General features: G+C 39.5%; 1 protein-coding gene across 1 annotated transcript; it reads right to left on the bottom strand.

Annotated features, from left to right (window-relative positions):
* Positions 1-397: 397 nt before the first annotated feature.
* On the bottom strand, positions 398-15,949 carry LOC119896549 (transmembrane protease serine 9-like). The gene is made up of 11 exons (XM_038710020.1): positions 15,842-15,949; positions 11,683-11,703; positions 11,392-11,554; positions 9,750-10,024; positions 7,766-7,911; positions 7,432-7,684; positions 6,439-6,601; positions 5,493-5,767; positions 3,411-3,556; positions 3,080-3,329; positions 398-1,366 (listed from the first exon to the last, which is right to left on the bottom strand). The coding sequence occupies exons 1-10, from the start codon at positions 15,912-15,914 to the stop codon at positions 3,093-3,095; spliced, it is 1,752 nt and encodes a 583-aa protein (XP_038565948.1). The 5' UTR covers positions 15,915-15,949; the 3' UTR covers positions 398-1,366; positions 3,080-3,092.
* Between the last annotated feature and the right edge of the window lie 964 nt (positions 15,950-16,913).

The following is a 16,913-nucleotide window of genomic DNA, read 5'->3' as shown; positions in this document are numbered from 1 at the left end:
CTTAATGGTGGTATTTAGTAGGCTACAGATAAGGCTATGAACTCAACTTCTCAGCTTGAGAAATACAAGGAGAGGCGTGTGAGTGTGTGAACTGGTTGAAATGCGTGTGTCTCACTGTGAATGTGTGAGACTTAAGAGCCCTGGTTAGGTTTGAATGTTCAAAATGGTCATTTTGCACAATTTAGAGGAGAAAGGAAACGTGTCTTTTGATAATTCAGCTGAAGTGCTATGTTTAGCTAACCTTGAGATTTAGCCAACATTAGCACACATGTCAGTTTTGGACATGTTGTCTCAATGATAATTACATCTATGTGTTCACATTTTTTGATATGAGTGTGTGAGTGTATTTTGCACCATATACGCTTTAGCAACTGTAGCAAAAACATGTGAGTGTATCTTCATTTGTTCAATTACTTTATTTTGATACACGTGTGGCTTCAAAAACAAAAACTGCAGCTTCCAAAATGACCATACAGTTGAATCAACACATCTCTAAAACAGTTTCAACACAAACAGATAATAACCATCATGAAGGAGGATTTACTGCAGGACTGTTGGATTAGACTGCATTAGTTGAGTTCAGAAATAAAACTGAGAGCAGTAGCATACATGTGCTCAAAGCATAAAGCAAACAGAAAGGATTTCCCTTAATTAAAAAGCAGGTTAATATGATTTAAAAAATCAAAGGGCTTAATTATTTAGCACTTTCACATCTACAGTACAGTTGTTGCCACGGCAAAGCTTGACAAGACTTAAAATTGACATTTATATTTCAAAGTAAATTATTATTAATTATTGAAAGTATTTTTAGAGCTAATGTTTTGGGTATCACTTTAGATGTATTTGTACATTAAGGTACAGTAGCACAAATAGGCAGATGATGGACATGTGTTCCTTTGACCTGAGTTTTTTAATCCATTTGTTAACTACTGTAAGAAATTCCATGACAGCATGAGACACTGTCAGATTTTATTTTTGGGGTAGTTTTATTTAAATGCAAAATCATCGATTTGTCTTTGCATAACATCCTTCAAAAACAATGACACGCTGGTATGCCAGGCTACATATACCTACGTTTGCTCGGTGCTGCTTAAACAATTCATTGTCATTCATTTATTGATTTTACATCCTTCATTATAGAGAGAAAGCAGTTGCCATCCAGAATCTATCACACAGAGAAGATAAGAAAGAAGAAGAACGGGGATTGAGTAGGAGCGCCTCTGCTGGTAGTTAGTAAATCGCCGGCAGCTGTGCTGTTGCTGGTGGTGCTGGTGGAGTCTCCACTGTCTGAGCCAGGAAGGTGGCGTTGTTTACTAATAACACTGCTGCCTGGAACCAGAGCCGCCCTGCTCACCACCAGATCACCCTGAACAAACAAACAGGACAGATATGTTCAAGTCCAACTTAAAATTTCCTTCTGTAATTTTTTTCTTAGTTTCTCCAAATGCGCTACATGATCAATACCTCCTTTTGTCTTCTCATCAAGCTCTCTTGTGTAAAGTGAATGAGCATTTTTCTATAAAGGCCTTGAAATGTGCTCATTTTAAAGCGAGACTATGCAACTTTTCCTGAACAGCAATCAGCTTGGTTTTTGATTGCAATTATGGAAAAATGATCAAATGTAAGAATTTATTTTAGTAGTAAGAATTACAAGAGCTGATTAAGAAAAAAGCTGCGGTCTAGGTCAGTTGAAAACCCTAAAATTGACAGAAATTTGGAGTCCTAAAAAGTTCACTGGAGTCACTAAAACACAGGATTCATCCTCCGCCATTACAATCAAGATCTTGCATGGTTGGTTAGGACACAGCACAAAATCAGCACTTGCTCCCCAAACCAAGACAACCACATAAAACAGCAGCTACATGTTTTCAATATTCAATAGCCAGTACATTCTACCTGTCTGCACCAAATTGGTGTTGAGCACAGCTGGAGTTCAGACAACAAGCTGTAGGTTTCAGACATGTGGATGCAAGTAAAAAGTATGCAGAGGAGGAAAGCATGTTGTTAAGTTACTCCCGTTCCTGTAATTTACATTTACTGATTTGGCAGAGGCTTTTATCCAAAGTGACTTACATTTCAGGAACAACATACAAGCATCAACAGAGCATCAAATACAATACAATACATACTAATTGAGTAGTTTTTTGTGTACTTGTACTTTACTTTAAAGTCAATATGTTATTTTACTTTTACTTAAGTATCTGTCAAAAGTGCAATTTGGTTTCATGCCCTTATCAAAAGGCTAAACACCACAATTTAATAAAATAAGTAAGCTATAATGAGTACAAATAATATATTAAATCAGTAAAAGTAAGTTCTTTTTAAATGACCTACTTTTTACTTTTACTGGAGTAGATTCTTACACCAGTAATTTCACATGCACTTAAGTAAAGGTTCATCAAAGTAATTGTACTTTTACTTAAGTAGAACATTTTAGTACTCTTTCCACCTTGAGCGTATGTGTATGTGTGTGGCTGGGATTGACGGGGCTAGATACAATGTGACTAATACTTTATCACACAGAACCTACCAGTGAACTTGCAATCACACCGTGGTCCTGGATTTTGGTCATGTATTTGGTCAAGTATTGCTTATGACATTGAACACAGTGGCAGCGTGAAGTGTGCTAGATATTAAAACACCAGTAATCAACCGTCATTGATGAACTTCAGGAGTTCCTTCTTTCAGTAAAAGAACTGTGGAAGATCTTCTTGTGCTGGTATGAGACCGTTATGTTGTGCACCACAATCAACTTTGGGATCCAAAATTGTGTTTAAAAATTGTGTGTAAACACAAAAGGCAATCTCCTTTCAGTTGGTGAGGTAGACTTTCACCTTGTTAGTGTGTTAGTGGGCTATGTTCTGTGCCTCACCCTACATTTCAGGGTGTTAATAGGAAGACTTCTGCGTCTTGAGAGTATTAGTAGATGTTACAACAACCAAACAAAGTGCCAAATTTCTGAACAATCCTAATACTATCCCAGATTGTGTTTTAACAAGAAGATCAATATATAATTTTAAAGCTTTCCAAGGGGTTTACAAGTGGTTAAAATCAAAGTCTGGACGGGGTCGGCACTTACGTTAGGGTGTGCTTCATGGTGGTGTACAGGTGACGCTGAGGTCACCGTCAATCCCAGTGGACGTGTAGGTGTAGTATCCTGGCTGAAAGCTGGTGATCAGGCTGTTGATCCAGGACTGATACTGGGACACTCGGGTGTAGCCTGATGGGAAATTAGGCAGGGCACAGCCCAGACTACTGGTAAAACTCGTGATTCCCCCCTGGATCCAGCGACCGGCCTGCTTGTTCACCAGCGGACCTCCTCCATCCCCCTTAAAGGAAAGAAACATTTAGGAGAAGGAATCTTTGCAGAAGGTCAAATCTGACACAAACACAGGCGTAAAAATGATCACCTGACAGATGTCCCTTCCTCCAGTACTAAACCCGGTGCACATCTTGTTGCTTGTGATGATGCTCGGTCCATAGGTACAGCTACACTGTCTGTTCCCCACAATCGGCAGCTGCACCTCCAATAGGTTTCCTGGGGAAGGAAGGGGCACTGAAGAGACACAAATTCAGTTTAGTAAAAAGCTTTTTTGTTTGGGGTTTACACAAGCCCAGCGATAGCTCAGCTAACAGCTAATTGTTACAAACAAACTAAAGTTAAAGCTGTCTGCTTTTACGAACTGTTTAGCTTAGTTTGGTATGTTCATTAAAATCTGGCACATATAAACTCAGCTGCTGGCTGACACAAACCAGCCCAGCAGTAGCTGGTAGAGAGGGGGGCTGGAGGAGGGTGGAGGAGGATGATACCCATCCCAACTCATGCGTAAATGTCCGGCCCATCTCCATGTGCTGGTTTTAAAATCTGGCCCAATTAAATAGCCCTGGTATACAAGGACGGGAAGTGCATGTGAAAAATTCTGGTTTATACTGACGACTGTATTTCAGGAATAAGGGTTAGAGTCCCTAAGTGTTAAAAAAAAGGATAGAGTGGGAGATGGGGAATCAAAGGATTAAAATAAGTAAAGGTGAGAGAGACTTGCCTGTTTTGATGTTTTATTTATTTTTTTATATAAAAGTTTTTTTTTATATCCCTGTAGCGTTTATGTTTTATCTAAAGCACTTTGAATTACCTTGTTGTTGAAATGTGCTATACAAATAAACTTGCCTTGCCTTCACTCCCCGACGCATTAAGAGACCTACTAGCAACTGACGCTATCGTCCATGGGATTTGTCCTAATTAGCACGTACTCGAGGGCGCCAGTTTGAGTCACGACCGTGGAGTTACACACACACACACACACACACACACAAAGAATGTGAAACACAAACATATACTCACATTAATGTGACAAACACTCGTATAAATCAAAGGCTCTGACAAAAAAAAAGAACTTTTTCCCCTTTGTCTTAAAGTTCTCTGCATTAACTTCACTTTAAGCATTACAACATTAAGCAGCTAAGACCATATTTTTCTAATTGTAAGCTGTTATCACTGCTGTTTTTGGGGCACTGCTTATTTATATATTTAATTTATTAGTTAGTTATTTACTTATTTGATTTATTTGATTAACCTTTCTATTGTTATGGTTTTCTTTTTACCTTATCTGAAAGAAGCCACACAAATGTCACTATATCTGAGCTAAATGACAATAAAGATTATTCAAAATTACATTCCGTTGAATAAAAAAATGCTGCCTTGCTTTTTGCTTTGACATCAGCTTAAAGAGTTAGTAATCCATCTGCTCTCTCTGTGGCCCCTTCACGCTTCAGAATTCAGAGCGATGGCTGTCCTGCACCCTGATCCAGCCTTAAGGCCAAACTCTTTCTGATCGAGGTATATAACTTAGGACAGTTTCTTTCTCTGTCTTGTTACGTTAGGTGCACGGCCATTTTCCACCGTTCCCAGCGCCTGTTTGTTGATTACAGGGAACAATCTTTGTGGGTTCACCTGTCTGCGCAGCTCCCATCTCGCTGGCTGTGTGAAGTTTTAGGCTTATCTGTCTTCTGAGATGGAAGCTCTGGAGGGCATCAGAGCGCACTCAACCAGAGGAATCTCAAACTCTATGGAGCTGCACAGAGGAAGACATTTGCACTTCTTGGCCTTCCCTTTTTTCTTTCATTGGGTTCTATCTGCGGAACGTCTCCCACTTCTCCATGACTCACTCTGTGCTGAGTGTTGCTGTCAGTGAATGTGCTCGTACCCCTTCCTACCTGCCTGTTGACACATGGAGAGCTGTCCTCCATGTTGGCCCTACTCCACTCACCACTTGTAAAATATTTAAACTTATTCACAAAACTGTGTTAATGTCACAGACAGATTATGATGAAAGGATCCCTACAGCCGGTTAGTTACAGGAAGGTTTTGTTGCTCCCCTGGGTAAAGGAGGAACTACATTTTTACATGGGAAATTCTGAAAACACAGTTGTTGTCACCATTATAGTTATACTGTCTCTGAAAATAAATGTAATCCAGGTGCTTTCTGACCCACCTCCAGTTCCAATTCTACCCCAGCCGGTGGCCCAGGAGAGAGTCCCCTTGTAGAAGGTGCTGCCTGGAGCTGCCAGACAGACGGGCTGGATGTAGGTGGTGAAAGCCACCGGTGAGGAGAGCTTCAGGAGGCAGATGTCGTTGTCCAAAGTTACAGAGTTATAGTTGGGATGAATGATGATCTGTGATACTGTCCGAGACACCTGATTGGGATTTGATCCCTGTAGACTCTGGAGACCCAGAGACACAGTCAGAGTGCTCGTGCTTACGTCTGATCTGAGGTAATCAGAAGACAAACAAAACAGTGCAAAAACATGAAAAGAGTTTTGTAACTGATTCGTGGGTGTTGTGGACAGAAATTTAGAGTTGTTTGAGTCCAGTGACTCAGAGGGTGGGTTGGGTAACATTGAAAACAGGTAGTTGATTTTAGGCAGGACCATCATTTTTATGGTGGTGACACTTGCCATGAGCGATCCGGGCAGTGTTGTCTCTCTGCACAAGGTCATCCTCTATTGATTTAAGTAGAGGCTCGTAGTTTATCCCTCTCAGTTCTGACTGCCTTGAGGAAATATGTACGCCTAGATATTTAATATATTAAATATTTAAGCTGGTTTAACCAGAGTTTTGCTCTGCCCGTCATACCACTTCTGGTTAGCTCTAGAGCTAGATAGGGCAAAAATGAACCCTAAAATGCAGCCAATACTCTTGCTTAAGTGAATCTTTTTCATTTTCTCCCCTGCCTCTAAGAACAGTTCTTCTCAACTTTGTTGGCTGGGGACAAAAAAGTGAAGCATTGTCTGCTTACTACCCGTCATCACAAACTGAAACAACATAGATTTTGATGATAGATAGTTGGAAAGGTTCCCAGGGTGGGAACCACTAGACAGGCTGTTTACAGGACTGCATGGCATGTTGTTTTTTGTCACGCCCCTACCCTCAGTGCTTACCTTGCACAGCAGTGAGCAGCAGTCAGCACCCAGTCGTTGTTAATGAGGGTTCCTCCACAGATGTGGAACCCAGACCTTTGCAGACTGGCCTGCCAGGGCCAGCTGCCTGCAGAGGCCACCTGTCCTCCAACAATCTTGGTGTTGAATGGTGGCAGACCACACACTGAGGAGAGAGACAATAAAGACACAGGGTGAGCAATATGGGTTTACAGTAAATACTAGAAAAAATGAAACTATTTAAAAAAGTTTACATCCAGCAACATTTTTAAAACATCCAAATTATAGATGGTGAAGAAGTAAAAAAGTCAACAGTGAAACTTTGATTTAGCATCTAACAGCAACAGCAATTCATTTGAAAATATATGTGTCATGCTATATTAACATGGGAAGAATTTTGTGAATACTTTTATTACTAAACTCATTCAAAAACAAAGATGTTTAATAAGTGACTTTTAACCCTGTTCTCTCCACCTACAGAAAAAGAGTTTGCGGTTGTTTTTAATATTCCCCTAGAACTCATTATGACCTCAAAAGTCTTCAATAACCAAAATGTGTCAGCTGTCTTCCTCTTTTTTTCCGTCTTCTGACCACGAGTCACGATAAGCTGCTTGAACAATCAACCGATATGGCTGTTTTTCTGGCGTGGGCAGACTGAAAAGAACATGTGTTATTCTACTGCTGCTAATCTTATTACTGCTAATTAGTTTAATTAATGCTGCTCTGACTACTGTTATTGCTCCAGTCCCTGATGATGTCTTAATGTCACAATGAAGACAGTAGCAGAAGTTAAAGGGGCCCTCCACTGATTTTATACATGAAGTCAGGCTTACTCTTTACGAAGAGTCGTACTCCTGTGATTTCAGTTGCATAACGTTGTTGGTTTATAAACAACCATGATGCTGCCATGAACTTCATTATGTACAACATAAATAAACACATCTCCATTCAAACATATTCTGAAACAAAATATAAAACTGTTTGTTTGTAGAAGACCTTGGGGTATTGATAGTGGCAGGCCAGGGCAGCTAACGCTGAGGTCACCATCAGTCCCAGTGGAGATATAGGTGAGGAAGCCTGGCTGGTTGCTGGTGATCTGGCTGTTGATCCAGGACTGATACTGGGACACTCGGGTGTAGCCTGATGGGCGATTAGGCACGGCACAGCCCAGACTACTGGTAAAACTCACGATTCCCCCCTGGATCCAGCGACCGCCCTGCTTGCTCACCAGCGGACCTCCTCCATCCCCCTTAAAGGACAGAAACATTTAGGAGAAGGAATCTTTGCAGAAGGTCAAATCTGACACAAATACAGGTGTAAAAATGCTCACATGACAGATGCCCTTCCCTCCAGCACTGAACCCTGCGCACATCATGTTGTCTGTGACCACACCCACTCCGTAGTTACAGTTACACTCTCTGTTTCCTACAATCGGCAGCTGCACCTCCATTAGGTGTTGTGGGAAAGGAAGGGAAACTGAAGAGAAACAAATTTAGTTAAATAAACAAGTGTTCACATCTTTTAAAATGGTTCCACACAAAATGGGCAATTTAATAAACATCAGTGATCTGTGGCACACCTCAAGTGTTTCCAGGTGCTCCACTGTGGATCAAACAGACATTCTCACTACTTGAACTTAAAGGACCATGTCAGTGGTTTTACAATATCTTAGCCCATTAAAGGGACAATGAATATCTAAAGCTTTAAACCAAAGGACAGGTCCCCCACCAAGCTGCAAAACATTTCCAGTACTTCAAATTAAATTTATATAACACCAATTCATAACAAAAGTTATCTCATTTCACTTTTCATATTGAACAAGCTCAGAATGTCACTCTACTCTTTATATTATTAGTAACACTTGGCAACTGACGCAAGGAAAATCTCTCTTTTAGGAGGTAGAGAAACCTCGAATGGAAAAATGACTCACGTTTGGTGGTTATCTCAATCAGTTTTGGGTTTACGGAGAGAGAGAGCCACAAAGAGCATTGGATATTAAAAGAGAGGGAGCGAGGGCGAGGGGGTGATGCAACACAATTTACACATAGAAGTGTAAGTAAGTGGTTTAGGGGCAGACAGAAAATGAATAGTATCATATATAATTCTAGTTAGTGATAATAAAAATTGGAATAATTGTATTTATTGTGGCTGTGGCTACACAGAGGAACACCAGGGCAGCAGGAAGCCCGCAACCACAGAGCTAGACAACACAGCTCCGAAGCCAGAAACACCTACAGAACAGAAGGAGAGAGGAGAGGGAGGTGAGAGCAGAAAACTAAAAGAGAGAGAAGAAGTAAGTTTGTAACATGGAGGAGATCCGAGCATCATGGGAAGTCCTCCAGCAGTCTAGGTCTATAGCAGCAAAACTAAGGGACAGTTCAGGACTCACCTGAGCCAGCCCTAACTACACGCTTAATTAAAGAGGAAAGTCTTAAGCCTACTCTTTAATATGGAGATGGTGTCTGCCTCCTAAACCCAAACTGGAACCTGGTTCCACAATAGAAGAGCTTGATGGCTGAAGACTCTCAATGCAAAGCAGGAGCAGCCAACTAATGTACTTTAGCACGGATCTGTCGCTGTTTGCTTTGTAAAGTTCAATTTAGATTTATTATCTTTTTAACTATACTCAGGTACACAGCTTCTCCACTGTCTCAGTCGCTGTAACTTACATGACCCACATAATATACAATACTGCAACAAAACAGCCCAGAAGAACAAAACAGAGGAAGACCCATGCACCAAAGTAACGTTACATAGTGCGGTCTAAATTTTATAAAGTGTGACAACAATTGCATTTGTAATATTTAGTCCAACTCACTAACCGTTTCGTTATTATCCAGCACATTTAGCTTTGCTCACATTGCTGAACCTCCGTTGAAAGATACACAAATACTAATGTTAGTTACTTAAAAGCGGCAGACGAGATAACGCTGATGTATCACGTCGGAAAAATACAGTACATGTAACGTTATCATGTAACAAGCATTGATTAGTTAGACCTCAAGCTGTTAAAAATATTACTGTAATGTTGCAGTGGGACTAAACCTGAGTTTCCAGCATGTTGTGTGAATCTGTCTCCCTGTCTGTCTAAAGCTGCTGCCACTCTGCCTTTTTTGTATAAATGTAATGCTATTGTGAATAACTTCTTTTCAGCTACAACCCCATTGGAACAAGTCCGGATGATATCTAAAAATATTTTATATATTTTAATTTGGTAACCTGCTTATCACTCGATGAATCCTTAGAAAACATAGTTATAGGCACCACTGTAATCAGACTGAAAATAAATGTAATGCAGGTCCTTTCTGACCCACCTCCAGTTCCAACATTGCCCCAGCCGGTGGACCAGGAGAGAGTCCCCTTGTAGAAGGTGCTGCCTGTGGCTGCCAGACAGACGGGCTGAATGTAGGTGGTGAAAGTCACGGGTGAGGAGAGCCTCAGGAGGCAGATGTCGTTGTTAAAAGTTGCAATGTTAAAGTTGGGATGAATGATGATCTGTGATACTGTCCGCAACGCTAGGTTGGGGTTTGATCCCTGTAGACTCTGGAGACCCAGAGACACAGTCAGAGTGCTCGTGCTTACGCCTGATCTGATGTAATCAGAAGAGAAACAAAACAAGCAAAGACATGAAAAGCAGAACTGTGGTCAAGAGCACTTTAGCAAACACTAAGTCCATTTTATGACCACGTCTAGTTTTTATGAAACTTGATAAATGTTGCAACGGGGAGATTTAATTTCCACAAGTTAGTAATTTGTATCCTAATATTATAAACATTTCCGTCATCTTGGTCATTCGAGTGCTCGTCAGTAGGTTCACCCCAAGTCTCTTAATGATACTAATAAAGGCCCACAGTTATCACAGCAGAGCAGCATGTTCAGGCCTTCTCTCTGTAGCCGTTGCCTGTTTAACAAACACCTGCACAGGAACAACAACCTGCAGTCTGTAGCTATACTGTGTCCTGCTCAGAGGCACAGAATCATTTCTACGGGCAGAATGTTTTTATATTTATTCATTATCTGAATCTGTATTTATTGATTGATTGATTGTAAATTCAATACTCAGGAATGATCAGCCTCAGTGACTGAGTAAAATTGACAATAAATGATGTAAGAAGTGTTTCTTGCTGACAGACAGACTTTCCGACTCTTGCTGACTTTAATTGTCTCCATTATAAAATTTAATGGGGGAAATAATAACAGAAAAGAAAAAATAATTTTAATAAATTAAGAAAGTTGTTTTTGCTGCTTTTGTTGTTCAAGCCTACAGTGAACACAGATTCAGTCATAAAACAAATCACATTGAAACTGTGGCAGTGATACACTTGAGTTTAATTAGGTCTATCTGTCTTCCAATCAATAACGGCTATCCAATAAAAGGGCATGTGGTTGATAAAAGACTTCCATCCAAAGCTACACTCGTGTATCTTGAGCTCCAGAGCTACTTACGTCAAAAATTAACCCACAAATGCATCCTAAACTTTTTCTAGAATAATCTTTAATTTTCTCCCCTGCCTCTTAGAGCAACAGTAACCATCCTTTTTGGCTGATTACCCCTCAAAATGAATCATTGTCTGCTTGCTACACATCATCACAGGTAGGGATGGGGATCAAGACCTGGTTCCAAAAGGACCCGGTACCAAAACTTTTCAAACCTTGAAAATCAATAAGGTTCATGGTTATCGATACTGTTATCAAGACTAGCGGGTCCTGTAACATTGTAACATTGATGTAACATTATGTCTCGAGCGTCAAATCTGATTTAATTTGAAACGCAATGGATAAGAAAATCATCAGGCTGCAGTCTCTGTCTGCTCTCTGTCGGCTCCTTCACACACACACACAGCAACCCCTTGGAGAGATTCCTGCTGCCGAGTTGGGAACCACGGCCTTAGACAGGCTGTTTACGCAACTATATGGCATGTTCTTTTTTAATGCAGCCCTACCCTCAATGCTTACCTTGCGCAGCAGTGAGCAGCAGTCAGCACCCATTGATTGTTGATGAGGGTTCCTGCACAGAAGTGGAACCCAGAGGTTCGCAGACTGGCCTGCCAGGGCCAGCTGCCTGCAGAGGCCACCTGTCCTCCAACAATCTTGGTGTTGAATGGAGGTTTACCACACACTGAGGAGAGAGACAAAGACAAAGTGGGGACATAATAACAATAAAGAAGCTATTTTTTACATTTGCTTTTTAAATGCCAAAAACATGTTTAAAATTTCCCAATGACAGACAGTGAAGCCTTGACTTACCACTTAGTTGTGACTGAGACTCTGAAAACATAAAACAAACATAGTTTAATACAGTAATTTTGTATTTATATTTACCTGTTTGTCTTCGCTATTTTTACCTGATATTTATATGCGAGGATCATCATTCATTTCTTAAGAAACTCAAACACAAAATGTTTTATAACAGACAAACATTTACCCCTCTCTCAGCTAACAGCCTGAAAATTATTTTTTGCAGTTACAGAAACTAACTTTGCATTTGTTGAGTCTTTATTTTCCCCAATTTCTGCCATATTCAGTGAAAAACGGATTTAAGGATCATGGAGGAGGGCTCACTTTGCTCGTGGATGACTAACTGTTCAGTGAACAGATGTACTTCTTCTCCTCAGTTAAAGTTTTGCAGACAAATCTGTACTCACACGGTGTTGGTACAGTGACCTCAAACATTTTTTTAATCAGGTTTCAATTTCTGTGGTGTATCTGTTTATTTAATCTATCCACGTATCCCTGAATAAAAGAGGTCCCATGTCCCATGAATCGCTTAAAATAAATCCACAAATTTTCCTTAAATTGCATGCTTTCAAAACATTCTTACTACAAGGACAGACTAAAAGTAATAAATACATTTAATTGTTTAGATGGTTTTAAGTTGCAGAATTATATGTCTTTATTATATGCCTTTAATTGTCACATCAAGCACAATTGAACTTAACTAATTAGCTTGCGCTAAACTAGATTTCTGGCTTGAAAAATATATACAAATAATACCAATGTATTAAAGACGTGGAATAATTTAAGGATTGTTGAAATGCTGACACTAAACTTCATTGCTGGCTTTAATTTGCATGAAGAATTAGCTAAAAGGACTATGAAGACTGGTAGATATCAGTTACACTGGGGATGCTGGGGACATGTCCCCATCACTTTTTGAAAGCATTTAAATGTTTTCTGAAAAATTGCTTGCAACAAGAACTGTTATAATAACAAATAAAAATACTAAAAAGAAAGGTTTACTTGCACAATAAGAAAACATGAAATGCAATTTAAATAGACAAGAAGCAGATCTGCCTTGTCCAAAATAGTAAATAAAAAACAAGCTGCTGATTACTGCATTATATTCTGATAAATAATTTATTTGGATTCTTGTCACAGACCACCTGAATTTTGTTCCCCTTCATTTAAGTAAAGACATTTCCAGTATAAATTGGTGCAGAAATGTCTCTAGAATGAAGGAAACTAAGAGTTAAATGCTCAAAATCTTCTGTGGGAGGATCCCCATATTTCATTAATGATAATTTCTTCTAAATAGTAAAGGAGTATCTTGTTGTCATGTTCGCATGACTCCAACATTGTGAATTATCACGTCGCGTCATTCTTCACACCCGTAACATGAGCCCTTAAATGTCCCCACCACTTTTCAACAAAAAGTGATGCCATTGAAGACTTGGAAACATGGGAATGTTCTAACTAATCCAAATTTGAATAAACCTTATATTGCTGAAGTTTGTAATGGTTCAATAACTATGAATGATTACAGATACAATCACACATAGTAAAACACGTGCAAAATTTGTCTTGTGCATTAAACCTATCCTATGGGGGCCATTTTGCAGCACCCAGGGAGCAGCTAGGACTTCAGGGTCTTGCTCATGGGCACTTAATGCAATGGTCCGTGCTGCACTTGAATCGTTGACCCTTCGGTTCAAGCAAAGTCCTCATGGACTGAGCTAATGCCACCCACGATAATAACCATGCAGTACGTATTTGGAGCAGCCGGGTTACACAAGTTGATAGTTACTTTGCAGGGGCTTTTACTTTGAAAAAAGCCTTATCCTGAGTTCCCTGTTAAGTTACTATTACTGAAACAGTTACCGCCTGGGGCTTTTATTCTGAAAAACTAGGTTGAGCCTGTTGATATACAGCCTTGCTCATCCTGGCTTTCCTGTTTTGATAAGGTTCCCACATTGTGCTTTGAAAATGACACCAAACAGACTGTAATTCTCATCACCTATGTAAACAGAGAGACAAGATCCTCCTGAAGATGCTGTGTGAAATTTGTTTGTGTGGTGTAAAAAAATGTGTCAGTGAGAGCAATTTAAAAACGTCCACCTTCCTCATAAAAATTCTAATCTCAGTTCCTTTGAAAATCTATGTGGCCGTTGACTGGCACTGCTGTCACTCTGAAGCTGACTGTGCTACTGGTTTGAGTCTGTTTGTTTTATTGTCAGGAGAGTGACTTGAAGACCAATTTCTAAGAAGATTATTGAAGAAAATTCCAACTCAGCCGGTTAGTCTGTCCAATACACACTCATTTTAAAGTCAGGAAAGGGCCGAAAGATGACTTCCGACTAAGTAAAAAGTTTATTTTGTGTGAAAAAGTTGAATTAACTTGAGAAAATCCAATGGCTTGTGAAAGTTTTAAAGTTTGATGGAATTTCCATGTGAGTGTAAGAATTAGTAGGAAAGATGTGGGACATTTTGATATTTGAATGGAGTTTCTAGCTCAAATTATGAATGACTATCTGTTGAAAAGCCTGAGTGTGAAAAAAAAAAAGTGTGAAATCTACCTGCCCTGTACTCTGCTGTGCATTAGCTTTCATTATTGTTCTGCTGATTTCCCCTTCACACACTCTGACAGACACACAAACTGTTTGCGACGGCATACTAGATGAGACAAGCGCACTTTTTTTTCATCGGAGGTGGGAAACCGAAACGTCAGGTGAACCAAAATATAGCAATATTAGTGATTAGCCTGCAAGACAGGTTGCTTCATGATTATTATTATTAGCCTACAAATTATTCTGGAAAATGTTGATGTTGAGCTACATACTTACAAAATGTTCATGCATCAAACATTAGATTTTCACGTCACTTTCTACATAAATAATGTCAAAAACATCAAAGATACGTTTATATATATAAATGTCAAATGTGCAAATCCACCTTTGTCATGGTGTCAGTCAGTAGTTTTACCCCAAAAAAGTCTGTAATATATTACAAAAATTCCACAGAATAAATATTGTCTTTGGTATTGTATTGTATTTTTTTTGGTATTCATTCTCATGGCCTGTGTATGCTATGATGATTGCTGGGTAATTTGTGTATAATGTTTCCCAATCTTTTTCAAGATCAAGTTTCCATTTGATCATGTGACATGAAGACAATCATTTTTTTAATCAGTCAATGGGTGAAATCCAAAATCTGACAAGCAGATCAGCAGAGCACACCTGCAAGCTGTGACAAGTAGAGACAGGAGAGCAAGGAACGGGAGCAGAGGGTGGCATACTAACAAATTAGATTGTTTTGGATCTTTTACCAAGGACGTTGTTGAAGATTTTGCTCAAAGCTGGATACAATTCAAACAGGTAAGTAAGTGCTTTTTCAAGGTATTTGGTTTGGCTTAATCTTATTTGCCGTAGTGCCCCTGTTTAAAATGCTTTTATCATTTTGCGGTCAGGTTGCCACTGAGCATCAACGGTCTATGTGCTTGTGGGTTTTAAACTGTGTGTGTTGCTGTAGCTGGCCAGTTGTCAGGACATTGTTTTGTTGGTAAGTATTGCAGCGCTCTTCTGTTATTTGCCATAATATCTTGTCTTTCTGTCAAAGAGGAATGGAGTTGCCCTGATTTGTGAGGTTATTGTACATTTTGTCATTTGTCATTTCAGCACCACAGTGAACACCTCCCCTGCAGCACTCATGTGTTTATAGTGATGTTTCAGAATTTTGACAGCACTATTCATGCTTCTAATTACTTTCTCTCCGACTTCTGTACTTTGCAAATACATGAAAAATGTAACACCTGATGGTACTTAAGGCTTGTGTACAAGAACATTCACAGCATTCACACCAATCAGGGGTTTGCTTATAGACTTCAATGGGTCTTATTACATGGAGATGGAGTTTACCACTTAATAAAACATCTCAAATCTAGATCCACTTAAACTTAAATTTTTATTTAAGAATTTTCTGCAAGAGAAAGATTTTGTGTCTGTTTCATGCTGTCTTCTCAATCAGAAGCCCTAATTACAGGTGTGACATAGGGTACATAGATGAAGTTCAAAAAACTACACATAGATGTTGTTGCAATGTTTTTCATAATAATTATATAATTTTAAACAAATGCATTTAATTAAAATTAGAAATCATAATTTTCTTCTAAATCAGTGAGGAGGGTTCTTACCTTGTGACAGGAGAGTCAGCAGAGTTGCCACACAGATCACTTTGCAGAAAGCCATCGCTGAAGTCAGAGTCATCAGCTGCAATCATCAGAAATGCAGCTGCATTTATACTCTTCTTCTCCCATCCCTCCCTCTCTCCCTCCCTACCTCCAACACAAGCTCACCTGTCCAACGACACGCCCAACATCTCACCTTTCACCTGTTTCACTAAACATGAAAAATGCCACGTATCTAAGCTAAGTACATTTTCTAGTACTCTTCTTGAGTTCAATAATGGAGTACTAGAGGTTTTCCTGTTCACCACCTGTAGTAACTAGTAACATTTTTAGATTATGGTTTGACATTAAAAACAAACATAATAAACCTTAAAAAATATGATGTGTTACAGATTAAACCTTTTTGTTCTGATAATAACAATTATAAATTTATTTGTATTGCAATTTTCATTATAGGCATTATAGGCATGATTGGCCTTCTTTAGGGGGGTTGAAGCTACCCTGACATTGTCCTTAGACAATGATGATATTGGACCCACTCACTTTTACTGTCTGAAACTCAGCACATCTGTTCGTTCGCCTTTCAGAAAGTCAGAGTCAATGCTGACCACCACATATTGATTTTTTCCTATTTAAAATGGGTAAAATCATATTTGCCCCTTTTGGTGCAACGTCAAATGAAAACATGATCATGGGCTGGAGGGAAAATTGGTGCCAGCTTCTCTGCGCAAAGAAGATTCCTGAATCAATCCAGAGTTGAACGGAAGTATCATGAACAACACTCCTCAAATTTCTCCAAAACTAGAGCCTTCAACTTAACTCTGAGAAGTTAGTCTATCTATGTTCTTTCCACAATGTGTGAGACCCACCCTCAAATAAGTTATAAGTCAGCAAGCAAGGAGTCTAGCTAATAATGGTTGCTGTGTTAAAGTTAGAATACACCTCGGTTGTCAGCCATGTGTAGCTGCTAGTCAATATCGACTCCACGCACCCCACCTCCCTCTCTCCCTGCGTGTGCACAGCCACAGTTGCACCATCATTCTGTAGGCCTACTTTCTATTGAGAGATGTTTCTGGAG

This window comes from Micropterus salmoides, unplaced genomic scaffold (assembly GCF_014851395.1).
Source record: "Micropterus salmoides isolate LMB-PRFRI ecotype aquatic unplaced genomic scaffold, ASM1485139v1 Ms_hic_scaffold_10, whole genome shotgun sequence".
Taxonomy (NCBI): Eukaryota; Metazoa; Chordata; class Actinopteri; order Centrarchiformes; family Centrarchidae; genus Micropterus; species Micropterus salmoides.
This window is presented reverse-complemented; position numbering and strand designations above follow the sequence as displayed.